This window comes from Notothenia rossii (genome assembly GCF_949606895.1).
Source record: "Notothenia rossii genome assembly, chromosome: 4".
Classification (NCBI taxonomy): domain Eukaryota; kingdom Metazoa; phylum Chordata; class Actinopteri; order Perciformes; family Nototheniidae; genus Notothenia; species Notothenia rossii.
The window spans coordinates 2,484,381-2,512,343 of NC_136902.1; the positions used below are offsets into that span (position 1 = coordinate 2,484,381).

A 27,963-nucleotide genomic window follows, 5' to 3' on the forward strand; every position below is an offset into this window, starting at 1 on the left:
TTTATTTAAGAAAATAGTAATTCATTATTATGGAAAAAAGTCATAATTATAAAAAAACAGTCTTACAAAAATATAAAAGTCAGATATTTTTTGTCTTCCTCTATTTCCCCCCCTGAAAATTGGTATGGTCACATCCCAGAATGTATTTATCATGTGACCCTAAACCTCTATGCCCTAAACTCATAATCCTCTTCCGTTGAAGTCGTGGGAGTATATTTTGGCAAGGTGTGTATTTACCGAGCAGTCCCTGAACGCAGCACAGAGTCTATAAAAAGAGCGGTTTCTCGGGAGGAGGAACAAACGGCTGAAGTTACTCCGTAATTAAACATTTCTCCGTCTCTTATCAGAGGATTTTAACAACTTCTCCTGAAAGGTAAACCTCAACAACACCGCTTCAAATCAAACCAACAATAATTATCCTAACTGTTACCCTGTAAACAACTTTATAACTTCGGTTTAAACTTAATTAAAAAGTGGTTAAAAGCAGTTTTCAGAGGCACATCCGGGATGGAAAGGTCTTTATTTAACGCTAACTTAGTTATCAGACTGTAATATATTAAATAAGTGGAGTTGGCTGTAGTTAATGGAGTGATTAGGCCGGGACAAAGCCGTTATTGTGGGGAACTTCTCGGTGATTAACGGTCCGAGAACAGTCTTCTCAGCGGAGGGGAAGTGTTGTGGGGGGAACCGCGGTTACACCTGTCGGCCACCGTACTTATCAGACACTCATTTACCATGATCAGAGGGGGAGAAGTACTCTTGACATGGTACTAAAGTATAAGTACTCAGATCTTGTACTTGAATAAAAGTAGAAGTACTCAGATCTTGTAATTGAGTCAACGTAGAAGTACTCAGATCTTGTAATTGAGTAAAAGTAGAAGTACTCAGATCTTGTACTTGAGTAAAAGTAGAAGTACCTATAGTGTAGGAATACTCTGTTACAGTAAAAGTCCTGCATTCAAAATGTTCCTCAAGTGAAAGTAGAAAAGTATTATCATCTAAATATAGTGAAAGACAGTAAAAGTAGTCATTGTGCAGATTGGTCCATTTCAGAATAATAGATATGATATGTTTTATAATGATTGATCATGAAAGTGTTCTCAAAGCTGGTAAAGGTGCAGCTAGTTTGAAGGACTTTGTATACTGCAGGGTAGCTGGTGGATTTACTCCAGGTGGAACTAAAGTCTGATTTAACACTTGGTTAGATTTCACATCATTCATCCACATCTGTGAAGTAACTAAAGGTATTAAATACATGGAGTGGAGTAGAAGTATACAGTTTACCTCTGAACTGTAGAGGAGTAGAAGTACAAAGTAGAAAACAATGGAAATAACTTTATTAATTTACCAATTCAAGATCAATAATGTCCATCTATCTATATGACTTTATGCTTCCCTACGTACTCCACTACATGTACCTGCTGTACCTTTAGGGATTCAGGGTTACATTGTTAAGTGAATAGAGACATAAAAAACAATAGTTAAACCAACATTTAGAAAGCTGCTTGTTCATGAACGTACCAGGACTACAAATAGTTTGGTTTGAATGTTTGTTTTTTTTTAACTTAATTTTTTCACATATTTCTGTATTTTTAATGTGATTTTTAAAGTTTTTTTAATGTTTTTTTTTTTAACTTAATTGGTTCGCCCTCACATGGGCTGTTCTGCCTTAAAATAGATCTATACATTTTTTTCATGGTTTGATTTGAATATATTTATTTTTATGTATTTAATTTATTTTTAATGTATTTTTTCACATATTTATTTATTTAAATGTATTATTTTTAACTTCATTTTTTCACATATTTATTTATTTTAATTTATTATTTTTAACTTCATTTTTTTACATATTTATTTATTTTCGTTTATTATTTTTCCACATATTATTTGTATTTTTTAAAGATTTGTTTAATATTTGAAGTTAAAGCCAAACAATGGGGGACATGTGGTCAGAGTGACGTACGCTCACCATCCGATGACTCATCTCTTCCACGCTGCGGCTGCTGACGTAATGACTGCACTTTTGAAATCACAGTTATATATATATTTACGTTTTATTCCAGAAGCAGATCCTGAGCAGCCATGGGAGTCGAGGGAGGAATGAAATGCGTCAAGTTCCTGCTTTTCTTCTTTAACTTCATCTTCTGGGTGAGTGAGCGTAAAGTGGCCAAAAGGCGGACGTGGACGTCTCCTGAAACATCACGGCAAACTGCTGCTATTTACTCAATTCTATTTCAACATCTTTTAGATAAAACAAGACATTTGAAGGCATTTCTCTGTCATGTTGACTGTTTTAAAACATTACGTAGAATCATTTAATTTAAAGAAATATATCAATAGGTTAATATTTCTCCCCTCACGTTCAGTTTTTAAAATAAATTGTGCATCTTAAAACATATTTTGGGGACAAAACAAGACATTTATTCTGCCTGTGTGTGTGTGTGTCCTAGCATTACTATACTTGTGGGGACCTACATCTGTTTACACAGTCACGTGTGGGGACTCGCCTCCCTTATGGGGACAAAATGGAATCATTAATGTTAGGGTGAAGACTTGGTTAGGGTTTGGATAAGTCTCCAGGAAATGCATGCAAGTCAATGTAATGTGTGTGTGTGTGTGTGTGTGTGTGTGTGTGTGTGTGTGTGTGTGTGTGTGTGTGTGTGTGTGTGTGTGTGTGTGTGTGTGTGTGTGTGTGTGTGTGTGTGTGTGTGTGTGTGTGTGTGTGTGTGTGTGTGTGTGTGTGTGTGTGTGTGTGTGTGTGTGTGTGTGTGTGTGTGTGTGTGTGTGTGTGTGTGTGTGTGTGTGTGTGTGTGTGTGTGTGTGTGTGTGTGTGTGTGTGTGTGTGTGTGTGTGTGTGTGTGTGTGTGTGTGTGTGTGTGTGTGTGTGTGTGTGTGTTAACTGATGGTCTTTCGAAACTTTTTGGGGACAAAGCGAGACATTTGAAGACGTTTATCTGGCACTTTTTTGTTATTATTTAATTGTGAAATGAACCCAAAAAGGAAACATTTGTGACTGTTTTTCAGCCTATTTTGAGAAGGCATTTTACTGTATAGAAATCTTTAACTACGCCTTGCAAAGTTACCGAGTAACGACAATAAAGATAATTCAGATTCTGAGCAGCTCCTTTTCTGATAAGATGTCAGAAAAGGCTGTTTTTTTAGCTCCTGACATTTAAAGATTTGGGTTTTTTCAGTTTCACATCATATTTTTGGATTGTTGTTCGGAATAAAGAAGACATTTTTAGGTTGTTAGGAAACTTTGTCACAATGTCAGAAACCCATAGTCGATAACAGAACATACTTGTTGGCTGTAGAATAAACGATTAGTTTAATTGAAGAAAATATCAAGTATTGTGATAATCGATAGGGACGCACCGAATATTCGGCCACCGAAAATTATCGGCCGGAAATGGTTAAAAAGGCACTTTCGGCTTTCGGCGAATGTCAGAGAACAGGGTTACGTTGATCATACTCCGCATATTTGTCCGGGTGTTTTGATTTCAAGTGGTGGAGTAATCCCGAAGTGGTGAAAGTCTTTGCAGTTACACCCCCTCGAGAAATGTCAGCTGAACACGTTTTACAAATCGCAATCCGCGCCTCTCTCTCTGATATTTTTAAATATCTCCAAGCGGCACACATGTTGGCTGTGAGCCAGCCGTGAGCATGGTCGCGCGCCGTGCTTGTCGCCGTGTTTTGATTACGTCATCACAACAACACGTTAGCTTACCAAACTGATAGGTGCATTTGTTGTTGTTGAAGGCCTGGCTGTTACAGTCTTTATTTACACTAGTTTGTTGTGGGCCTACTGGCCTAGATGTTTATGCAGTTTTAAAGCACCTTGGCTTTGTTCTGAATGCACTTTGTTCTAGTTATCCTACAGAGAAAAGGAAATGCACTTGACTTGGAATGAATGTACTGTATGCATTCAAAAGTGCTGAATACATGTTTTATGGACCCATAATAGTGATTATTTAAGTTAAGTTTTGCCATAATCATGTCTTTTTCCATAATCAGGTAGCTGAACAACATTGGTAAAAAAAAAAATATATATTTCTATTAATCATTTTCGGTATCGGTTTCGGCCAAGAATTTCCCATTCGGTGCACCCCTAATAATCGATATATCATTCAAGTCGTTTTTCCAGACGTAAAATGTCAGAAAATGCAGTTTTTAGCTTCTCGAATCCGTAGTTTTGTTGCTTCTCTCTGCTTTATATCACATTGAAGGGAATATCTTTGGACCTTCAAAGACTGCACCTTGGACTTTGAGGACATTTTATAGAGCAAATGATTAATGAAGACTGTTGGACTGTGGCGACAGTAGCAGACAAATTCAGTTTGAATGTGGATGTCCGGATTTGAGTATTAATGAATTCGTTGATGCACTTTCCAGCCTGCTTGCTGCTTCTCTCGGTTTGATATCACGTTACAGTGAACTTCTTTTGACCTTTGAGGAACCCGGCTAGACATTTTGTAGAAAAAATATAATAACCCTTACTGTGCCGAAATCCTTTAAAGTGGACCTATCATGCTATATGTGAATAATATAGTGTAGGACCATACCTATATAAGGCATATTTATACTTTTTATTTTTCAAAATACCAAACAGATCATGCATTTTAGCCATTCCTCATTTCTCTCAATGTAACACTGTCTTTGCATCATGGGCTGATTCAGTGAGAACAGCACCATCTACAGGCCTGGCATATGTACTACAGCGTCTCCAGCGCTTTCCAACGGCAATGTCCGTGGCTGTCTCCTCCTGATTGGTGGAGTTGACCCAATAGCCGTAGCGCCACTTCTGTGATGTCATAGAAGTGTTCAAATCTGGATCAGTCTGTATCAAATCCGTTGCAGCCCTTTTTTAAGAGATTTGGGTATGGAGGAAAAGAGAGGGTTGTGTTTTCTGACACTTGGTGAGTTCCCTGGAACACCGGGGACTAGGGCTGCACGATATTGAAAAAAACTGACATTGCGATATTCTTTTCCCCTACGATATATATTGCGTTTTTTAACTATATTTAACCGGATGAAGGATTTTAGTCACGGACGTCTGGATCTTAACTGGTTGACTCATCAAACCTTAAGTCAGGATCTAACATGTCATCATAATGCAGGTTGCTTACCCTCAAATAAGGGGGTTCACCTATGAGTGAAGAAGAGTGGGGTCCAGAAGGGATCCAAGAGATGAAACGTATTACATTAAACTATAAGAAACTTCATTTTCACATTAGGGAATTAACACACGTGACCAAATAGGTCATTTCACTTTTTATTCCACAATTAAAACCTTTTTTGTGCAAATAGCGACAAAGTAGTGGACATTTTTTGAACAACATTATAAAAATAAAATTAAGAACAGCTATACACCAGCTCCTTTGTGCCGTTTTGAACTTTTCTCATGGAACACCGGCAAAGGCATTGAAACAGTTGTTTGCTGTGCATGCCGACTCAGACTCCACTCAAGTACCCCCGACATGAGAGCCGCGCAAGTTTTCCTTTTGTAGCAAGCAGCAAAATAATTGTAACATGACGAGTTTGAGTTCATTTACCTACTTGATATCGAACGCCCTAAACATTATTTTTTTTTTTAAATCGCACGTCCCTGCGATGTGAATATCGAGGTTATCGCCATGACACGGTATATCGTTCAGCCGTACCGGGGACACATATTCATGTATAAAAGACGTACAAAAGTGCAATTGGCATGATGGTCACCTTTTAAAGTATCACAGAAGTTCAGTTTGAATGTGGATTTTAATATTAAATCATGCATTAATGTCTCAATGCTGCTTCCAGCCGCCCAAATACGGACATTTCCTGCTTTTCTCTGAGTTATATCTAGAGATGATCCGATCACGTGATCGGGGATCGGAGCCGATCACGTGATTTTCAAAAGATCGGAATCGGGACAAAAAAATCAGGGATCGATTTTTTTTAAATTTCTTTTTTTTTATTCAATGTTACAAAACAAAAATGACCATGTTCAAGTCTTAAAGTCATCCTGAGGCCTTAGTTTTGGTTTCAAATGACACAACATCATGTATGTGTTGCTTCTTTGGGGCTTGTTTTCATAGACCTGCTTATTTCTCTCAGATCTGGCAACAGAGTGGGCGCAGTGTCTAATTGTAGCAGTAAGCTAACGAGTACTGAAAGCTTTATTTTGTTTTGATCCAATGCTGCACAACTGAACTGATCCAATGCTGCTGTGAAAGAAAGAAGCTATATCCATGTTGGATAGAATATCCAATTTAAATAAAAAAATAACCTTAAGGGACAACTTGAATGCTTTTTTTTCTCTTAATGCATTGCATAAAGATCGGATCGGGAAAAATCGGTATCGGCAAATTGTCAAAATCAAATGATCAGAATCGGATCGGGAGCAAAAAAAGGTGATCGGGTCATCCCTAGTTATATCACATTAAAGTGAATATCTCTGGACATTCAAACACATCATCCTGGAATTCAATGAGCTGGGATGGACATATTTTTATATTATCTGACATTTCTTCACAGAACAGTCATGAAATAATCAGCCCTGAAAGGCAGCTTGTGGTGGAATCGAACAGGAAGTGAAGCGTTGTTATTCTGTCGGCTGTTAATGGCCCATCTTATCTCTCTGGCAGCCGAGTGACTCTCTGCGGTGTTTCTCATTCTTTATCCACCCCGTGACTTCGGGCTCGCTGCTGTTACTCCACTGCAAGCGTGACATCATGAAACCATGTGTGAAATCAGCTGACGGTGAACACACACACCACACACACACCCACCCACTGACTCGTATATCCTCCGCACACTGACTCACCCCGCCCCCCCCCCCCCGATCACATGATGGACCACGAAGTTTGTTTAATGTTGCTGCTCGAGGAGGACATTGGTCTCGGATATCCCGGATTATTTCCTGGTTTAACCTGTTGTGTGCGTGTGTATCTTATGACCAGATTTCAGTGTGTAACGGCGTCATGTGACCTCTCCTCACACACAGAGAGTGCTTCAGTGAACTGAGAGTGACACACAGCAGGAAGTCTCCAAGATCACGACGCTTTATTTAATCTGCAGAACATTCATTTTCATTATTGATACGGCACGTTTGCTTTTCAGCCAACTGAGCAGCTTTAAAAGTAGCTTGGACCAAACAACACATTAACAAAACGTACTTAATGCGTAAATAAGGTGACCGTTCTCCCCTAACATTCAGTCTTTTAGTTTAGTTAATAAACTGAGAATCTGAATTGTTTCTTTGGGGACAAAACACGACACTTTAAGACGTAACTCCGGCCTTTCAGATATTATATATTAGATTTAATATATCAACTCGGTGATGTTCCTTCCGTCACGTTTATTGGTTTAGTTTGAATGTTTTTTTGAATGTCACATGTTAAGCTTCTGCGTGCGTCCTCAGCCGTCTCTCAGAGGATGCTCAGTTCATCACCACACGGACAAAGGAGCTGGAAAAGTAGATTTTCGAGAATGAAAACAGCTGCGTGGAAATCAATTCATGTTTGAGCTCTCAACCAATCAAGCTAGAGAAAACATTATATTAATAATATATTAGATTACAACTACATTAAGGTTTGTTATTAGACATGTTTTTAGTTTGTTCTTCTACACAGTAACATCTAGAAGTGAACATCCGGGTTATTGTTATCCCTTTATTCCTCTGTTTGCCTGCAGACTCAGATCCAATATTTACTCTGGTGTTTCCACATAGCACACACACACACACACACACACACACACACACACACACACACACACACACACACACACACACACACACACACACTGCAGGACCTGTGTACCTGCAGCTTCAGTGTACTAACAGAGTCTCCAGTATTAACCCCTTCTCTGGATCACAGATTCAACTCGTAGATACAGAGTTGAGTCTTCCATGACGGCAATCAGATGACCTAATATCTGTATCCTGTTTCTCTTCCTGCACAGAGCTGTGTGTTTTAGCACGCTGTGTGGATATATACGATTATGAATGAGTCAATAAATGACCATAAAAGATTACACAAGCCTTATTGTGGCTCTATGTGTATCCGAGGCGCTGCACTGAACACCTGGAGGCAGAGCTTTGAATGCTTCTGTGTCTTCGTTTGTTGCCCGTCGTCAGTGTGTTTGATTGTAACCTCAGTGTGTTTGATTGTAGCCTCAGTGTGTTTGATTGTAACCTCAGTGTGTTTGATTGTAGCCTCAGTGTGTTTGATTGTAGCCTCAGTGTGTTTGATTGTAGCCTCAGTGTGTTTGATTGTAGCCTCAGTGTGTTTGATTGTAGCCTCAGTGTGTTTGATTGTAGCCTCAGTGTGTTTGATTGTAGTAGCCTCAGTGTGTTTGATTGTAACCTCAGTGTGTTTGATTGTAACCTCAGTGTGTTTGATTGTAACCTCAGTGTGTTTGATTGTAGCCTCAGTGTGTTTGATTGTAGCGTCAGTGTGTTTGATTGTAGCCTCAGTGTGTTTGATTGTAGCCTCAGTGTGTTTGATTGTAGTAGCCTCAGTGTGTTTGATTGTAGCCTCAGTGTGTTTGATTGTAGCCTCAGTGTGTTTGATTGTAGCCTCAGTGTGTTTGATTGTAGCCTCAGTGTGTTTGATTGTAGTAGCCTCAGTGTGTTTGATTGTAACCTCAGTGTGTTTGATTGTAACCTCAGTGTGTTTGATTGTAACCTCAGTGTGTTTGATTGTAGCCTCAGTGTGTTTGATTGTAGCGTCAGTGTGTTTGATTGTAGCCTCAGTGTGTTTGATTGTAGCCTCAGTGTGTTTGATTGTAGCCTCAGTGTGTTTGATTGTAACCTCAGTGTGTTTGATTGTAACCTCAGTGTGTTTGATTGTAGCCTCAGTGTGTTTGATTGTAGCCTCAGTGTGTTTGATTGTAACCTCAGTGTGTTTGATTGTAGCCTCAGTGTGTTTGATTGTAGCCTCAGTGTGTTTGATTGTAGCCTCAGTGTGTTTGATTGTAGCCTCAGTGTGTTTGATTGTAGCCTCAGTGTGTTTGATTGTAGCCTCAGTGTGTTTGATTGTAACCTCAGTGTGTTTGATTGTAGCCTCAGTGTGTTTGATTGTAACCTCAGTGTGTTTGATTGTAACCTCAGTGTGTTTGATTGTAGCGTCAGTGTGTTTGAGTAGCGTCAGTGTGTTTGATTGTAGCCTCAGTGTGTTTGATTGTAACCTCAGTGTGTTTGATTGTAGCCTCAGTGTGTTTGATTGTAGCCTCAGTGTGTTTGATTGTAGCCTCAGTGTGTTTGATTGTAGCCTCAGTGTGTTTGATTGTAGCGTCAGTGTGTTTGATTGTAGCCTCAGTGTGTTTGATTGTAGCCTCAGTGTGTTTGATTGTAGCCTCAGTGTGTTTGATTGTAGCCTCAGTGTGTTTGATTGTAGCCTCAGTGTGTTTGATTGTAGCCTCAGTGTGTTTGATTGTAGCCTCAGTGTGTTTGATTGTAGCCTCAGTGTGTTTGATTGTAACCTCAGTGTGTTTGATTGTAGCCTCAGTGTGTTTGATTGTAGCCTCAGTGTGTTTGATTGTAGCCTCAGTGTGTTTGATTGTAGTAACCTCAGTGTGTTTGATTGTAGCCTCAGTGTGTTTGATTGTAGTAACCTCAGTGTGTTTGATTGTAGCCTCAGTGTGTTTGATTGTAGTAGCGTCAGTGTGTTTGATTGTAACCTCAGTGTGTTTGATTGTAGTAACCTCAGTGTGTTTGATTGTAGCCTCAGTGTGTTTGATTGTAACCTCAGTGTGTTTGATTGTAGCCTCAGTGTGTTTGATTGTAACCTCAGTGTGTTTGATTGTAGTAGCCTCAGTGTGTTTGATTGTAGCCTCAGTGTGTTTGATTGTAACCTCAGTGTGTTTGATTGTAACCTCAGTGTGTTTGATTGTAACCTCAGTGTGTTTGATTGTAGCCTCAGTGTGTTTGATTGTAACCTCAGTGTGTTTGATTGTAACCTCAGTGTGTTTGATTGTAGTAACCTCAGTGTGTTTGATTGTAGCCTCAGTGTGTTTGATTGTAGCCTCAGTGTGTTTGATTGTAACCTCAGTGTGTTTGATTGTAGCCTCAGTGTGTTTGATTGTAACCTCAGTGTGTTTGATTGTAGTAGCCTCAGTGTGTTTGATTGTAGCCTCAGTGTGTTTGATTGTAGCCTCAGTGTGTTTGATTGTAACCTCAGTGTGTTTGATTGTAGTAACCTCAGTGTGTTTGATTGTAGCCTCAATCACAGCTCACAGAGACAGCACCAGCAACCACATCCTTACGAGCGGTCCTTCCAGATGCAGCCCTGGCCCTCTGCCCGCTTCCTGCTAGCTGCTGTGTTATTATTACAGGTGACCAATCAGCATCCTCTGGCGGAGATGCAGGAGGTCACGTGACCGTAACAGCTGATATGTGTAGAGTGTTGTGATGAAGAAGCTCCAACATGAGGAGCTACGAGAAGAACCAGAACATGTGAGCCTGCAGACTGAAGCTCAGGAGGACACTTCAGAATAACTGACTGGAGACAGAGGAGTACAAGTACTCAGATCTTGTACTTGAGTCAAAATAGAAGTACTCAGATCTTGTACTTGAGTCAAAGTAGAAGTACTCAGATACTGTACTTGAGTCAAAATAGAAGTACTCAGGTCTTGTACTTGAGTAAAAGTAGAAGTACTCAGATCTTGTACTTCAGTAAAAGTAGAAATACTCAGGTCTTGTACTTGAGTAAAAGTAGAAGTACTCAGATCTTGTACTTGAGTAAAAGTAGAAGTACTCAGGTCTTGTACTTCAGTAAAAGTAGAAGTACTCAGATCTTGTACTTGAGTAAAAGTAGAAGTACTCAGGTCTTGTACTTGAGTAAAAGTAGAAGTACTCAGATCTTGTACTTGAGTAAAAGTAGAAGTACTCAGATCTTGTACTTGAGTAAAAGTAGAAGTACTCAGATCTTGTACTTGAGTAAAAGTAGAAGTACTCAGATCTTGTACTTCAGTAAAAGTAGAAGTACTCAGGTCTTGTACTTGAGTAAAAGTAGAAGTACTCAGATCTTGTACTTCAGTAAAAGTAGAAGTACTCAGGTCTTGTACTTGAGTAAAAGTAGAAGTACTCAGATCTTGTACTTGAGTAAAAGTAGAAGTACTCAGATCTTGTACTTCAGTAAAAGTAGAAGTACTCAGGTCTTGTACTTGAGTAAAAGTAGAAGTACTCAGATCTTGTACTTGAGTAAAAGTAGAAGTACTCAGATCTTGTACTTGAGTAAAAGTAGAAGTACTCAGATCTTGTACTTGAGTAAAAGTAGAAGTACTCAGGTCTTGTACTTCAGTAAAAGTAGAAGTACTCAGATCTTGTACTTGAGTAAAAGTAGAAGTACTCAGATCTTGTACTTCAGTAAAAGTAGAAGTACTCAGGTCTTGTACTTGAGTAAAAGTAGAAGTACTCAGATCTTGTACTTGAGTAAAAGTAGAAGTACTCAGATCTTGTACTTCAGTAAAAGTAGAAGTACTCAGGTCTTGTACTTGAGTAAAAGTAGAAGTACTCAGGTCTTGTACTTGAGTAAAAGTAGAAGTACTCAGATCTTGTACTTGAGTAAAAGTAGAAGTACTCAGATCTTGTACTTGAGTAAAGTAGAAGTACCAGAGTAGGAATACTCTGTTACAGTAAAAGTCCTGCATTCAAAATGTTCCTGAAGTAGAAAAAGTTGGCCCATATCTATTGACCCATTATTGATAACTTCTTCCCAAAAGGCAGAACTCATTCGTAAATTGTTCGTGTCCGCCATGTGTTGTTTGCAACTGCTTTACACTTCCTTCTTTGTCCTGTGTGCGAAGGGATGGGTACCGCGCCCCGGTAATAACGGGCCCCGGGGCGGAATTATTAAAGACTGAGGTACCGTTAAGCTCCGACGTTATCGGTCTTTTTATCGGTACTGGAGACATTTAAAAAATATATGTCGTATGTATTATTGCTACACAAACATTATACCGCAGTCTTAGTTTCACCAACTCCGTTTCTAATATGCAAAGAGAATGCAAAATGCGTCTATGATGTATTTTCTATCTTTCCAATCCAGACAAGAGATCTCTCTCTCCCCCGTCTGTGTTAGGGGGCGGGGCAGTTTACACACACACACACACACACACACACACACACACACACACACACACACACACACACACACACACACACACACACACACACACACACACACACACACACACACACACACACACACACACACACACAGAGAGCGGAGATGGCAGAGAGAACTAAGCGCTGGTGGTTTTAACAACTCTACCCGTCTCGATGTGGACAACGCTCGTTGCCAAAAGTGCAATACGAGTTTAGCGTGTCAGGGCGTTAACACGAGCAATTTGTTTAAACAACACATTATCTCCCGTAATGTTCCGGTTCCACCACAGCCTCATCTTCCTCCAGAAGAACCGTGAGGCCTTTTGCAGTTACCCAGATTCTTGTATGCTTTATGTTGATATTTAATAATATTTCAAATGGGTGCAGCAAGACAAGTGAAACATGTACTCGGACAAGTACATTTCCAAACTCATTTTACTCTAAAAACTGTTTCTTACACTGAACTTTGTATACTGCAGGGTAGCTGGTGGATTCACTCCAGGTGGAACTAAAGTCTGATTTAACACTTGATTATATTTCACATCATTCATCCACATCTGAGAAGTAACTAAAGGTATTACATACATGTAGTGGAGGAGAAGTACACCATGTACCTCTGAACTGTAGTGAGGAGAAGTACACCATGTACCTCTGAACTGTAGTCAGTAGAAGTACACCATGTACCTCTGAACTTTAGTGGAGTAGAAGTACACCATGTACCTCTGAACTGTAGTGAGTAGAAGTACACCATGTACCTCTGAACTGTAGAGAGTAGAAGTACACCATGTACCTCTGAACTGTAGTGAGCAGAAGTACACCATGTACCTCTGAACTGTAGTGAGTAGAAGTACACCATGTACCTCTGAACTGTAGTGAGTAGAAGTACACCATGTACCTCTGAACTGTAGAGAGTAGAAGTACACCATGTACCTCTGAACTGTAGTGAGTAGAAGTACACCATGTACCTCTGAACTGTAGTGAGTAGAAGTACACCATGTACCTCTGAACTGTAGTGAGTAGAAGTACACCATGTACCTCTGAACTGTAGTCAGTAGAAGTACACCATGTACCTCTGAACTGTAGTGGAGTAGAAGTACACCATGTACCTCTGAGCTGTAGTGGAGTAGAAGTACACCATGTACCTCTGAGCTGTAGTGAGTAGAAGTACACCATGTACCTCTGAACTGTAGTGGAGTAGAAGTACACCATGTACCTCTGAACTGTAGTGAGTAGAAGTACACCATGTACCTCTGAACTGTAGTGGAGTATAAGTACACCATGTACCTCTGAACTGTAGTGAGTAGAAGTACACCATGTACCTCTGAACTGTAGTGAGTAGAAGTACACCATGTACCTCTGAACTGTAGAGAGTAAAAGTACACAGTAGCATACGATGGAAATACTCAATATTGTACTTAAGAAGTTAAAGTAAGTAAATGTACTTTGTTACTTCCCACCTCCTCAGTCTCTGTTTAGTTGACTCTGTTATCTGATGGTTTCTCAGGAAGCTGTGTCCGTGTGTTTCTTGATCACTGAGTGACTCACCTGGAGGAGGGGTTTCTTTGAATTGACTGTATATATAATGTGATCTATTTGCTCAGAGAAACCCGTCTGACTGAACTGGACCACGTTGTTCTGTTCCTTATGAAACCCTTCATTGTTTCCAGACACATCCCGACCTCCTTGAGTGAAGCTCTTCCCTCTCACTCAGAACAGAGGGGATTGTATTGAAATGTCCCGTCGTGGTGTTCCTTCTGCACGTTGCCTCGATGCTTTAATATGTGTACTTACATGTGGTATTCTAAGTGTCCCTGTGCATGTCCCCCAGCTGTGCGGCCTGGCCCTGGTGGTGGTGGGGGTCCTGATCCAGATGAGCCTCCACAACACTCTGAATATCAAAGACCCTTCGGCCTCCGGAGCTCCCATCGTCGTCATCATCGTCGGTGTCGTCATCTTCTTCATCGCCTTCTTCGGCTGCTGCGGCGCCTGGAAGGAGAGCCACTGCATGGTCACCACGGTAATACAAACAACAACAATCATCATAATAATGCATATTTATTTGTGCAGCTCTTTTTTTATACTTTATATTCTGTCTGAAGCGCTTCAAGAGTGTTTTATTGTGAGAAGCAGAGAGGGGAAGAGTACACACATCCTTTACTCAAGTAGAAGTACACATCCTTTACTCAAGTAGAAGTACACACATCCTTTACTCAAGTAGAAGTACACATCCTTTACTCAAGTAGAAGTACACATCCTTTACTCAAGTAGAAGTACACATCCTTTACTCAAGTAGAAGTACACATCCTTTACTCAAGTAGAACTACACACATCCTTTACTCAAGTAGAAGTACACACATCCTTTACTCAAGTAGAAGTACACACATCCTTTACTCAAGTAGAAGTACACACATCCTTTACTCAAGTAGAAGTACACACATCTTTTACTCAAGTAGAAGTACACATCCTTTACTCAAGTAGAAGTACACATCCTTTACTCAAGTAGAAGTACACATCCTTTACTCAAGTAGAAGTACACATCCTTTACTCGAGTAGAAGTACACACATCCTATACTCGAGTAGAAGTACACATCCTTTACTCAAGTAGAAGTACACATCCTTTACTCAAGTAGAAGTACACATCCTTTACTCAAGTAGAAGTACACATCCTTTACTCAAGTAGAAGTACACACATCCTTTACTCAAGTAGAAGTACACACCCTTTACTCAAGTAGAAGTACACACATCATATACTCGAGTAGAAGTACACATCCTTTACTCAAGTAGAAGTACACATCCTATACTCAAGTAGAAGTACACACATCCTTTACTCAAGTAGAAGTACACATCCTTTACTCAAGTAGAAGTACACACATCCTTTACTCAAGTAGAAGTACACACCCTTTACTCAGGTAGAAGTACACATCCTTTACTCAGGTAGAAGTACACATCCTTTACTCAAGTAGAAGTACACATCCTTTACTCGAGTAGAAGTACACATCCTTTACTCGAGTAGAACTACACATCCTTTACTCAGGTAGAAGTACACATCCTTTACTCAGGTAGAAGTACACATCCTTTACTCAAGTAGAAGTACACATCCTTTACTCAGGTAGAAGTACACATCCTTTACTCAAGTAGAAGTACACATCCTTTACTCAAGTAGAAGTACACATCATATACTCAAGTAGAAGTACACATCCTTTACTCGAGTAGAAGTACACATCCTTTACTCGAGTAGAAGTACACATCCTTTACTCGAGTAGAAGTACACACATCCTTTACTCGAGTAGAAGTACACACATCCTTTACTCAAGTAGAAGTACACATCCTTTACTCAGGTAGAAGTACACATCCTTTACTCAGGTAGAAGTACACATCCTTTACTCAAGTAGAAGTACACATCCTTTACTCGAGTAGAAGTACACACATCCTTTACTCAAGTAGAAGTACAGATACTCGTGTTTAAAAATACTCTGGTGAAAGTAGAAGTACTGACTAAACTTCTTTACTCAAGTCAAAGTAAAGAGGCTTTGAAATGTACTTCAGTAAAAAGTACCCATAACTAGCAGCTGTTTTAAAGAGTACCTGACCTCCCTTTATATTAATAGAACAATAATGTCATTGTTAGCTAATGAATGTTTCCATGGTGACCAACGGCAACATGACAACGTTTCCATTGGTCCCTCTTCTTTAGAGAAGACCAGGAAATGATGGATACACGGATCGTGTTCAAATCAATAGGCACGCAATGACTCTAAATAATAATGATCACGCCACCAAACACACATTCAGACTAAAGGAACCAGCCTGTTTGGAAAATGAGAGAAGTAGAAAGTACAGGTATTTGAGTTCAACATGAGAGAAGTAGAAAGTACAGGTATTTGAGTTCAACATGTAAGAAGTAGAAAGTACAGGTATTTGTGTTCAACATGTAAGAAGTAGAAAGTACAGGTATTTGAGTTCAACATGTAAGAAATAGAAAGTACAGGTATTTGAGTTCAACATGTAAGAAGTAGAAAGTACAGGTATTTGAGTTCAACATGTAAGAAGTAGAAAGTTCAGGTATTTGGGTTCAACATGTAAGAAGTAGAAAGTACAGGTATTTGTGTTCAACATGTAAGAAGTAGAAAGTACAGGTATTTGTGTTCAACATGTAAGAAGTAGAAAGTACAGGTATTTGTGTTCAACATGTAAGAAGTAGAAAGTACAGGTATTTGAGTTCAACATGTAAGAAGTAGAAAGTACAGGTATTTGTGTTCAACATGTAAGAAGTAGAAAGTACAGGTATTTGTGTTCAACATGTAAGAAGTAGAAAGTACAGGTATTTGGGTTCAACATGTAAGAAGTAGAAAGTACAGGTATTTGTGTTCAACATGTAAGAAGTAGAAAGTACAGGTATTTGTGTTCAACATGTAAGAAGTAGAAAGTACAGGTATTTGTGTTCAACATGTAAGAAGTAGAAAGTACAGGTATTTGAGTTCAAAGTGTAAGAAGTAGAAAGTACAGGTATTTGAGTTCAACATGTAAGAAGTAGAAAGTACAGGTATTTGAGTTCAAAGTGTAAGAAGTAGAAAGTACAGGTATTTGAGTTCAACATGTAAGAAGTAGAAAGTACAGGTATTTGTGTTCAACATGTGAGAAGTAGAAAGTACAGGTATTTGAGTTCAACATGTAAGAAGTAGAAAGTACAGGTATTTGTGTTCAACATGTGAGAAGTAGAAAGTACAGGTATTTGAGTTCAACATGTAAGAAGTAGAAAGTACAGGTATTTGTATTCAACATGTAAGAAGTAGAAAGTACAGGTATTTGTGTTCAACATGTAAGAAGTAGAAAGTACAGGTATTTGTGTTCAACATGTAAGAAGTAGAAAGTACAGGTATTTGAGTTCAACATGTGAGAAGTAGTGGAGTAAAGTACTGATACCAGAAACATGTACTTAAGTACAGAAACAAAGTATTTGTACTCCTACTTCCCACCTCTGAGAGAGTTTATGGATTTGTTATCTTCACGGTCTACAGTATATTTTCAACTTCTTTTAATGCTGTTTTAATTCTATTTTGAGATGTTTTATTTCTAGTATAGTTTATTTCTACTCTTTAATAAGATAAGACTTTATTTATCCCCGAAGGAAATTGTTGTGTCAGAGTTACAATTTAATTTCTACTTATGCCTTGTTTGTTGTTTTTTATGCTGCTGCAACGCAAACATGTCCCAATGTGGGATCAACAAATCACCTTTACCTGCATCTGCTACACCAGGTGCTTTTGTTCCCGTGTTCCCAGGACGACGTCTCTGTTCTCTGTTCTTAGTGTGTGTTCTGTGCCGCTGGCAGGACTCTCTGAACGTCACTGAGAGATAAAGCTCATCACACAGAGATATCAGTCTCAATATTCAGACTCATAAATCCGTTAAACTCTAAACGTCTCTCGTCTCTCTCCAGTTTGCCGTCCTGGTCTCCATGATCATCATCATCGAGGTCGCAGCCGCCATCGCTGGATACGTGTACAGGAACAAAGTGAGTGTCTGCTTCCTGTTGTGGGATAACAGCAGCTATTTCAAAGGGGAACAAAGATGGAGTTAGCTGTCATGAGTTCTGTGCCTCTGATTTCTACCTGCTGCCCCAGAGAGAGAGAGAGAGAGAGAGAGAGAGTGTGTGTGTGTGTGAGTGTGTGTGTGTGTGTGTGTGTGTGTGTGTGTGTGTGTGTGTGTGTGTGTGTGTGTGTGTGTGTGTGTGTGTGTGTGTGTGTGTGTGTGTGTGTGTGTGTGTGTGTGTGTGTGTGTGTGTGTGTGTGTGTGTGTGTGTGTGTGTGTGTGTGTGTGTGTGTGTGTGTGTGTGTGTGTGTGTGTGTGTGTGTGTGTGTGTGTGTGTGTGTGTGTGTGTGTGTGTGTGTGTGTGTGTGTGTGTGTGTGTGTGTGTGTGTGTGTGTGTGTGTGTGTGTGTGTGTGGCAATGCAGTGGGAGTCACCGTCAAAGAGTCAGAGGTTCTGACTTCACGTAGAGATGCCACGTCAATTCTGAAGAGCTCTACCCCAGACCCGTGTGTTTAGCTAGCTCAGAGAGAATGATCAACATGCTGCAGAACAAGATAGAATGATAACACCTCCATCAGCTGACGGCAGGAGCAGGGAGCCAGAGCACTGAGAGCACAGCAGCCAGGCTACAGGTGTCTGAGCTCAGTCAGGACAGAACTCATACACTGGGTCAAAGTTATGGGCCTTGTGAAGTATTTCCCCAACTCTGATCATGTGACCCTGTAGCTTCTGATTGGATGGACTCAGTTCATATTCTCTGTTGGGTCATATGTCACGATGTTGGACAGAGGTCTTGAGGAAGGAGTGCAGTTAAGCAACGTAGAAGTAAGGATGAGTGCTGACGTGCTGTTTGTCCCTCAGCTCTCCGTGGTGGTGGAGGACAGCCTGGCAGACATGATCCACGAGTACAAGAACAGCACTGCTGACTTCAGGAAGACTGTGGACAAACTGCAAGAGGACGTGAGTCGAATGTTTGCTGACCGCTCCCTCTCGCAACATGCTGACTCACTGCACACTGACAACATGCTGCAATACAGGGAGGGACCCTGAAGGCAGCATCGCCCTGGGCCAATGGGATCTCTCCGTGTGATTCTGGATTATTTTTAGAATAAATTAAATCACAAAATATTTGTTTCTTTCTATTTTTAAGCCAAACTTAATTATATTTTCTAATTCATATATTTTAAAAAGTCAGACAAAATACAATATATCATTTTTTTCTTTCTATTTGAAGCCTAATAATTAATATAAATAAAAAACTGTTAAAATATTGTTTTCTTTTAAGCCTAATTTATTTATTTAAAGGAACGAACAAAATATATAGATTTGTAAAAATATTTTCTCATGATTATATTTTGACCAATCATGAAACTCTGATATTGTGTCGGTTATTAAATGTTTTTAACGTGTGTTTCTTCGCCCTGCAGTGGAAGTGCTGCGGCTCCAACAGCTCCACGGACTGGAGGGGCTTCGGCCCCGACGGCATCTCGGTGCCGGACTCGTGTTGTGTCAAAGTCGCTCCGAACTGTGGAGTCGGAGCCATGATGGAAGCCAACAAAGTGCACCAGACGGTAAGCTGATGCACAGCCTCTTCCTCATGTCTCCTCTTCATCAACATGTGTCCCCTCTTCCTCATGTCTCCTCTTCATCAACATGTGTCCCCTCTTCCTCATGTCTCCTCTTCATCAACATGTGTCCCCTCTTCTTCATGTCTCTTCTACATCAACATGTGTCCCCTCTTCCTCATGTCTCTTCTACATCAACATGTGTCCCCTCTTCCTCATGTCTCCTCTTCATCAACATGTGTCCCCTCTTCCTCATGTCTCCTCTTCATCAACATGTGTCCCCTCTTCCTCATGTCTCTTCTACATCAACATGTGTCCCCTCTTCCTCATGTCTCCTCTTCATCAACATGTGTCCCCTCTTCCTCATGTCTCCTCTTCATCAACATGTGTCCCCTCTTCCTCATGTCTCCTCTTCATCAACATGTGTCCCCTCTTCCTCATGTCTCCTCTTCATCAACATGTGTCCCCTCTTCCTCATGTCTCTTCTACATCAACATGTGTCCCCTCTTCCTCATGTCTCCTCTTCATCAACATGTGTCCCCTCTTCCTCATGTCTCCTCTTCATCAACATGTGTCCCCTCTTCCTCATGTCTCTTCTACATCAACATGTGTCCCCTCTTCCTCATGTCTCCTCTTCATCAACATGTGTCCCCTCTTCCTCATGTCTCTTCTTCATCAACATGTGTCCCCTCTTCTTCATGTCTCTTCTACACCAACATGTGTCCCCTCTTCTCCATGTCTCTTCTTCATCAAACTGTGTCCCCTCTTCGTCATGTCTCTTCTACATCAACATGTGTCCCCTCTTCCTCATGTCTCCTCTTCATCAACATGTGTCCCCTCTTCTTCATGTCTCTTCTATATCAACATGTGTCTCCTCTTCCTCATGTCTCCTCTTCATCAACATGTGTCCCCTCTTCTTCATGTCTCTTCTACATCAACATGTGTCCCCTCTTCCTCATGTCTCCTCTTCATCAACATGTGTCCCCTCTTCTTCATGTCTCTTCTACATCAACATGTGTCCCCTCTTCCTCATGTCTCTTCTACATCAACATCTGTCCCCTCTTCTTCATGTCTCTTCTACATCAACATGTGTCCCCTCTTCTTCATGTCTCTTCCACATCAACATGTGTCCCCTCTTCTTCATGTCTCTTCTACATCAACATGTGTCCCCTCTTCTTCATGTCTCTTCTACATCAACATGTGTCCCCTCTTCTTCATGTCTCTTCTACATCATGTGTCCCCTCTTCTTCATGTCTCTTCTACATCAACATGTGTCCCCTCTTCTTCATGTCTCTTCTACATCAACATGTGTCCCCTCTTCTTCATGTCTCCTCTACATCAACATGTGTCCCCTCTTCTTCATGTCTCCTCTACATCAACATGTGTCCCCTCTTCTTCATGTCTCTTCTACATCAACATGTGTCCCCTCTTCCTCATGTCTCCTCTTCATCAACATGTGTCCCCTCTTCTCCATGTCTCTTCTTCATCAACATGTGTACCCTCTTCTCCATGTCTCTTCTACATCAACATGTGTCCCCTCTTCTTCATGTCTCTTCTACATCAACATGTGTCCCCTCTTCCTCATGTCTCTTCTACATCAACATGTGTCCCCTCTTCCTCATGTCTCCTCTTCATCAACATGTGTCCCCTCTTCTCCATGTCTCTTCTACATCAACATGTGTCCCCTCTTCTCCATGTCTCTTCTACATCAACATGTGTCCCCTCTGTGTAAAGAGACTCTCTGGTCATATTTCTTCTTCTGTGGTTTCAGGGCTGCCATGATGCGTTGGTGAAGCTTCTGCAGGATAATCTGCTGTGGGTGATCGTCGGAGCGCTCGTTATCGCCGCCCTGCAGGTAACACTCATCACAGGACAGAAAATATATAATCTGAACATACACTGACACTGAGCCGTCCCACGACTACAGAGAGACACTTACAGACTACAGAGAGACACATGCGAACCAGGAAGAGACTTAAAATGACCACAATTAACATAAAACAACTGTAAATACTAGGGATGTAACGATATACCGAATATCGCGGTATCGCGGTAAATAAACTTCCCAATACCGTCGTGAGACTGACAAAATCTACCGCGATTTAAAAAAAAATATATATTTTTTTTAAAAATAAAAAAAAATTTAAACACTTTTTTTTTTTTAAACCTTTATTTAACCAGGTGGTCCCATTGAGATCATCGATCTCTTTTTCAAGAGAGACCTGTCCAACATGGCAGCAAGTAGGTTACAACATGAAAATAAAACAACAGATAACACAAAAGGACATCGTATTTACAGGGCTACATTTACACACCTAGAGACATTGACAAGTATCAACCATATATTTATATCTCGCCATGTCAATAAGCCTGGCGTTAGACTTTTTCGCTGTCCGTCATTTTGACAGACAGGATCGTAAAATATCCGTCATAATCCCTTATTACCCGTCGGGTCTGAAAAGTTCACGATAGAGCATGCTCGTGAACTGTCAACGGGGGGGGGGGCGGTGTTATGCCGTGTGTGCATGCACCTCGCGGGACGCGCACAGCGTGAAGCAAAACCTCCCAGACATGTATTGATCTGTACGGCAAAGTACGGTTTGGGAACTATATCATTTCCTTTTGGAGGGCATGCATAACACGGCATAACATCAGAGCATGGCTGCGGGGAAACGTTGGCGCTGTTCCGAGTTTGTTCTAATCTGTCAAAATGACAGACTGCTTTCAGATTTTTCCGTCATTGTTAAATAAAATATTCGGTTAACGCGACCACTGGTGTCCCAGCAACATCAGTACCAAGCGAGAGAGTTGTTTCCAGAGCAGGGGATATTGTAAATGCCCAAACACCCCAGCTTATAAATACCTGGAAATGTGGACATTCTCATATTCCTAAAAACCTGTCTGATGATGCTGAGTGAGTGACTAGTGAGTTTGAGTTGAGTTACTTGAAAAACTAAAGTGAAACTTGATTTATTTTATTGCAGGGTCTGATTATTAAATGTCCTTGTTTATTTGTGAGATGCAGTGGCATAAAGAAAATGCTTACTTTGTTTGGTAGTACCAGTAGGTACAAAAACACTGGTTTTCTTGTTCCAGTCTGTTACTGTCACTTTGTTTTTGACACTTTAAAATACTGCTATCCTACAAAAAGGCTGTAAAAATCTGATTTATTATGTAATAAAGAATTTATTGAAAAAATAAATTATGATTTTTTTTTTCTTCCCTTTATTATTCAATATCGCGATAAATACCGTACCGTGGACTTGTTATCGCGATATTATCGTACCGTGAGTTTTTGGTATCGTTACATCCCTAGTAAATACACACATGACCACAAAGAGACAAATATAGATTACAGAGACAGGTACAAACCAGGAAGAGACCTAAAAAGATTACCGACTACAAAGAGAAGTATAGAGAGTCCAAAGAGAAGTGTAGAGAGTCCAAAGAGAAGTGTAGAGAGTCCAAAGAGAAGTGTAGAGAGTCCAAAGAGAAGTGTAGAGAGTCCAGAGAGAAGTGTAGAGAGTCCAAAGAGAAGTGTAGAGAGTCCAAAGAGAAGTGTAGAGAGTCCAAAGAGAAGTGTAGAGAGTCCAAAGAGAAGTGTAGAGAGTCCAAAGAGAAGTGTAGAGAGTCCAAAGAGAAGTGTAGAGAGTCCAAAGAGAAGTGTAGAGAGTCCAAAGAGAAGTATAGAGAGTCCAAAGAGAAGTGTAGAGAGTCCAAAGAGAAGTGTAGAGAGTCCAAAGAGAAGTGTAGAGAGTCCAAAGAGAAGTGTAGAGAGTCCAAAGAGAAGTGTAGAGAGTCCAAAGAGAAGTGTAGAGAGTCCAGAGAGAAGTGTAGAGAGTCCAAAGAGAAGTGTAGAGAGTCCAGAGAGAAGTGTAGAGAGTCCAAAGAGAAGTATAGAGAGTCCAAAGAGAAGTGTAGAGAGTCCAAAGAGAAGTGTAGAGAGTCCAAAGAGAAGTGTAGAGAGTCCAGAGAGAAGTGTAGAGTCCAGAGAGAAGTGTAGAGTCCAAAGAGAAGTATAGAGAGTCCAAAGAGAAGTATAGAGAGTCCAAAGAGAAGTATAGAGTCCAAAGAGAAGTATAGAGAGTCCAAAGAGAAGTGTAGAGAGTCCAGAGAGAAGTGTAGAGAGTCCAAAGAGAAGTATAGAGTCCAAAGAGAAGTATAGAGTCCAGAGAGAAGTATAGAGAGTCCAAAGAGAAGTGTAGAGAGTCCAAAGAGAAGTGTAGAGAGTCCAAAGAGAAGTGTAGAGTCCAAAGAGAAGTATAGAGTCCAAAGAGAAGTGTAGAGAGTCCAAAGAGAAGTGTAGAGAGTCCAAAGAGAAGTGTAGAGAGTCCAAAGAGAAGTGTAGAGAGTCCAAAGAGAAGAGAGTCCAAAGAGAAGTGTAGAGAGTCCAAAGAGAAGTGTAGAGAGTACAGAGAGAAGTGTAGAGAGTCCAAAGAGAAGTATAGAGAGTCCAGAGAGAAGTGTAGAGAGTCCAGAGAGAAGTGTAGAGAGTCCAAAGAGAAGAGAGTCCAAAGAGAAGTGTAGAGAGTCCAGAGAGAAGTGTAGAGAGTCCAAAGAGAAGTATAGAGAGTCCAAAGAGAAGTGTAGAGAGTCCAAAGAGAAGTGTAGAGAGTCCAGAGAGAAGTGTAGAGAGTCCAGAGAGAAGTGTAGAGTCCAGAGAGAAGTGTAGAGTCCAAAGAGAAGTATAGAGTCCAAAGAGAAGTATAGAGAGTCCAAAGAGAAGTATAGAGAGTCCAAAGAGAAGTGTAGAGAGTCCAGAGAGAAGTGTAGAGTCCAAAGAGAAGAGAGTCCAAAGAGAAGAGAGTCCAAAGAGAAGTATAGAGAGTCCAGAGAGAAGTGTAGAGAGTCCAAAGAGAAGAGAGTCCAAAGAGAAGAGAGTCCAAAGAGAAGTGTAGAGAGTCCAGAGAGAAGTGTAGAGAGTCCAAAGAGAAGAGAGTCCAAAGAGAAGAGAGTCCAAAGAGAAGTATAGAGAGTCCAAAGAGAAGTATAGAGAAGTGTAGAAAGTCCAAAGAGAAGTGTAGAGAGTCCAAAGAGAAGTGTAGAGTCCAAAGAGAAGAGAGTCCAAAGAGAAGAGAGTCCAAAGAGAAGAGAGTCCAAAGAGAAGTATAGAGAGTCCAGAGAGAAGTGTAGAGAGTCCAGAGAGAAGTATAGAGAGTCCAAAGAGAAGTGTAGAGAGTCCAAAGAGAAGTATAGAGAGTCCAAAGAGAAGTGTAGAGAGTCCAAAGAGAAGTGTAGAGACTCCAAAGAGAAGTATAGAGACTCCAAAGAGAAGTATAGAGAGTCCAAAGAGAAGTATAGAGACTCCAAAGAGAAGTATAGAGTCCAAAGAGAAGTATAGAGAGTCCAAAGAGAAGTATAGAGTCCAAAGAGAAGTATAGAGAGTCCAGAGAGAAGTATAGAGAGTCCAAAGAGAAGTATAGAGTCCAAAGAGAAGTATAGAGAGTCCAAAGAGAAGTGTAGAGAGTCCAGAGAGAAGTGTAGAGAGTCCAAAGAGAAGTATAGAGAGTCCAAAGAGAAGTATAGAGTCCAAAGAGAAGTGTAGAGAGTACAAAGAGAAGTATAGAGAGTCCAGAGAGAAGTATAGAGAGTCCAAAGAGAAGTATAGAGTCCAAAGAGAAGTATAGAGTCCAAAGAGAAGTATAGAGAGTCCAAAGAGAAGTATAGAGTCCAAAGAGAAGTATAGAGTCCAGAGAGAAGTGTAGAGAGTCCAAAGAGAAGTGTAGAGAGTCCAAAGAGAAGTATAGAGTCCAAAGAGAAGTATAGAGTCCAAAGAGAAGTATAGAGAGTCCAAAGAGAAGTATAGAGTCCAAAGAGAAGTGTAGAGAGTCCAAAGAGAAGTATAGAGTACAAAGAGAAGTGTAGAGAGTCCAAAGAGAAGTGTAGAGAGTCCAAAGAGAAGTATAGAGAGTACAAAGAGAAGTGTAGAGTCCAAATAGAAGTGTAGAGTCCAAAGAGAAGAGAGTCCAAAGAGAAGTGTAGAGAGTCCAAAGAGAAGTGTAGAGAGTCCAAAGAGAAGTGTAGAGAGTCCAAAGAGAAGTGTAGAGAGTCCAGAGAGAAGTATAGAGAGTCCAGAGAGAAGTATAGAGAGTCCAAAGAGAAGTATAGAGAGTCCAAAGAGAAGTGTAGCGAGTCCAAAGAGAAGTGTAGAGAGTCCAGAGAGAAGTATAGAGAGTCCAGAGAGAAGTATAGAGACTCCAAAGAGAAGTATAGAGAGTACAAAGAGAAGTATAGAGAGTCCAAAGAGAAGTGTAGAGAGTCCAAAGAGAAGTGTAGAGAGTCCAAAGAGAAGTGTAGAGTCCAAAGAGAAGTGTAGAGAGTACAAAGAGAAGTATAGAGAGTCCAAAGAGAAGTGTAGAGAGTCCAAAGAGAAGTGTAGAGAGTCCAAAGAGAAGTGTAGAGTCCAAAGAGAAGTATAGAGTCCAAAGAGAAGTGTAGAGAGTCCAGAGAGAAGTGTAGAGAGTCCAAAGAGAAGTATAGAGTCCAAAGAGAAGTATAGAGAGTCCAAAGAGAAGTATAGAGTCCAAAGAGAAGTATAGAGAGTCCAGAGAGAAGTATAGAGAGTCCAAAGAGAAGTATAGAGTCCAAAGAGAAGTATAGAGAGTCCAAAGAGAAGTGTAGAGAGTCCAGAGAGAAGTGTAGAGAGTCCAAAGAGAAGTATAGAGTCCAAAGAGAAGTATAGAGAGTCCAAAGAGAAGTATAGAGTCCAAAGAGAAGTATAGAGAGTCCAGAGAGAAGTATAGAGAGTCCAAAGAGAAGTATAGAGTCCAGAGAGAAGTGTAGAGAGTCCAAAGAGAAGTGTAGAGAGTCCAAAGAGAAGTATAGAGTCCAAAGAGAAGTATAGAGAGTCCAAAGAGAAGTATAGAGTCCAAAGAGAAGTATAGAGTACAAAGAGAAGTGTAGAGAGTCCAGAGAGAAGTGTAGAGAGTCCAAAGAGAAGTGTAGAGAGTCCAAAGAGAAGTATAGAGAGTACAAAGAGAAGTATAGAGAGTCCAAATAGAAGTGTAGAGTCCAAAGAGAAGAGAGTCCAAAGAGAAGAGAGTCCAAAGAGAAGTGTAGAGAGTCCAAAGAGAAGTGTAGAGAGTCCAAAGAGAAGTGTAGAGAGTCCAGAGAGAAGTATAGAGAGTCCAGAGAGAAGTGTAGAGAGTCCAAAGAGAAGTGTAGAGACTCCAAAGAGAAGTATAGAGAGTACAAAGAGAAGTATAGAGAGTCCAAAGAGAAGTGTAGAGAGTCCAAAGAGAAGTGTAGAGAGTCCAAAGAGAAGTGTAGAGAGTCCAAAGAGAAGTGTAGAGAGTCCAAAGAGAAGTGTAGAGTCCAAAGAGAAGTGTAGAGTCCAAAGAGAAGTGTAGAGAGTCCAAAGAGAAGTGTAGAGAGTCCAAAGAGAAGTGTAGAGAGTCCAAAGAGAAGTGTAGAGTCCAAAGAGAAGTGTAGAGTCCAAAGAGAAGTGTAGAGTCCAAAGAGAAGTGTAGAGAGTCCAAAGAGAAGTGTAGAGAGTCCAAAGAGAAGTGTAGAGAGTCCAAAGAGAAGTGTAGAGTCCAAAGAGAAGTATAGAGTCCAAAGAGAAGTGTAGAGAGTCCAAAGAGAAGTGTAGAGAGTCCAAAGAGAAGTGTAGAGAGTCCAAAGAGAAGTGTAGAGAGTCCAAAGAGAAGTATAGAGTCCAAAGAGAAGTGTAGAGAGTCCAAAGAGAAGTGTAGAGTCCAAAGAGAAGTGTAGAGAGTCCAGAGAGAAGTATAGAGTCCAAAGAGAAGTGTAGAGAGTCCAAAGAGAAGTGTAGAGAGTCCAGAGAGAAGTGTAGAGAGTCCAGAGAGAAGTGTAGAGTCCAAAGAGAAGTGTAGAGAGTCCAGAGAGAAGTGTAGAGAGTCCAAAGAGAAGTGTAGAGAGTCCAGAGAGAAGTGTAGAGAGTCCAGAGAGAAGTGTAGAGAGTCCAAGACTACAGAGAGACACTTAGAGACTACAGAGAGACACTTAGAGACTACAGAGAGAAGCTCAGAGACTACAGAGAGACACATAGAGACTACAGAGAGACACTTAGAGACTACAGAGAGACACTTAGAGACTACAGAGAGACACATAGAGACTACAGAGAGACACTTAGAGACTACAGAGAGACACTTAGAGACTACAGAGAGAAGCTCAGAGACTACAGAGAGACACATAGAGACTACAGAGAGACACTTAGAGACTACAGAGAGACACATAGAGACTACAGAGAGACACTTAGAGACTACAGAGAGACACTTAGAGACTACAGAGAGACACATAAAGGTGTTTTTGTCATAAAGGTTTAAAATGTGTAAATGTTTGTTTTTCGGCAGATCTTGGGCATCGTGTTCGCCTGCTGTCTGATGAGAGGAATCCGCAGTGGATACGAGGTCATGTGATCACGAGGTCATGTGATCACCTCCACATTGTTCAGGAGCTTCATTTGGAAAACTTTATTAATATTCATCTTTAGACATTATGCAATTTCTCCTGATTTCATTTCGGATTGTATTTTCACTGGTTAACGAACTCTCCGCTCCGCCACCGTGTAGCAAATGACTCATGTCTATTTTATCTCCACCGTACGGTTTATTATTGTTGGTTTTGAGGAATTATAACATTGTTTATTGTTCTGTTTCGACACTTTAGATCTGATTGATGTATTGCTGGTTCCCTGTGTCTGTTTTTATTAAAGACCCTTTAAATTAAACCTGAATTTGCCTCGTGTCGACTTTATTTAGCATATTACTCAAAACATGGCTAAATGTTACACCTTTCCCTCCAGACTGAACGC

At 40.5% G+C, this 27,963-nt stretch overlaps 1 protein-coding gene across 2 annotated transcripts; it reads left to right on the forward strand.

Annotated features, from left to right (window-relative positions):
- Positions 1–214: 214 nt before the first annotated feature.
- cd63 (CD63 molecule) lies at positions 215–27,885 on the forward strand. Of its 2 annotated transcripts, none has more exons than XM_079675284.1 (8): positions 215–373; positions 2,064–2,148; positions 13,920–14,108; positions 17,532–17,606; positions 18,484–18,582; positions 19,050–19,193; positions 20,959–21,042; positions 27,503–27,885. In XM_079675284.1, exons 2-8 carry the CDS (start codon positions 2,083–2,085, stop codon positions 27,566–27,568), a joined length of 723 nt encoding a protein of 240 aa, XP_079531410.1. In that variant the 5' UTR covers positions 215–373; positions 2,064–2,082; the 3' UTR covers positions 27,569–27,885. The 2 variants fall into 2 exon arrangements, with proteins under 2 accessions (XP_079531410.1, XP_079531411.1); XM_079675285.1 differs by having other exon boundaries at positions 292–373; positions 2,067–2,148.
- The last annotated feature ends 78 nt before the right edge of the window (positions 27,886–27,963 follow it).

Bases quoted from the DNA above. Each gene is read 5' to 3' on its own strand.
- cd63 (XM_079675284.1), top strand. From the start codon at position 2,083: ATGGGAGTCGAGGGAGGAATGAAATGCGTCAAGTTCCTGCTTTTCTTC. The intron at 2,149-13,919 runs GTGAGTGAGCGT...CATGTCCCCCAG, and splicing joins TCTTTAACTTCATCTTCTGG to CTGTGCGGCCTGGCCCTGGT. The intron at 17,607-18,483 runs GTGAGTGTCTGC...TTTGTCCCTCAG, and splicing joins GATACGTGTACAGGAACAAA to CTCTCCGTGGTGGTGGAGGA.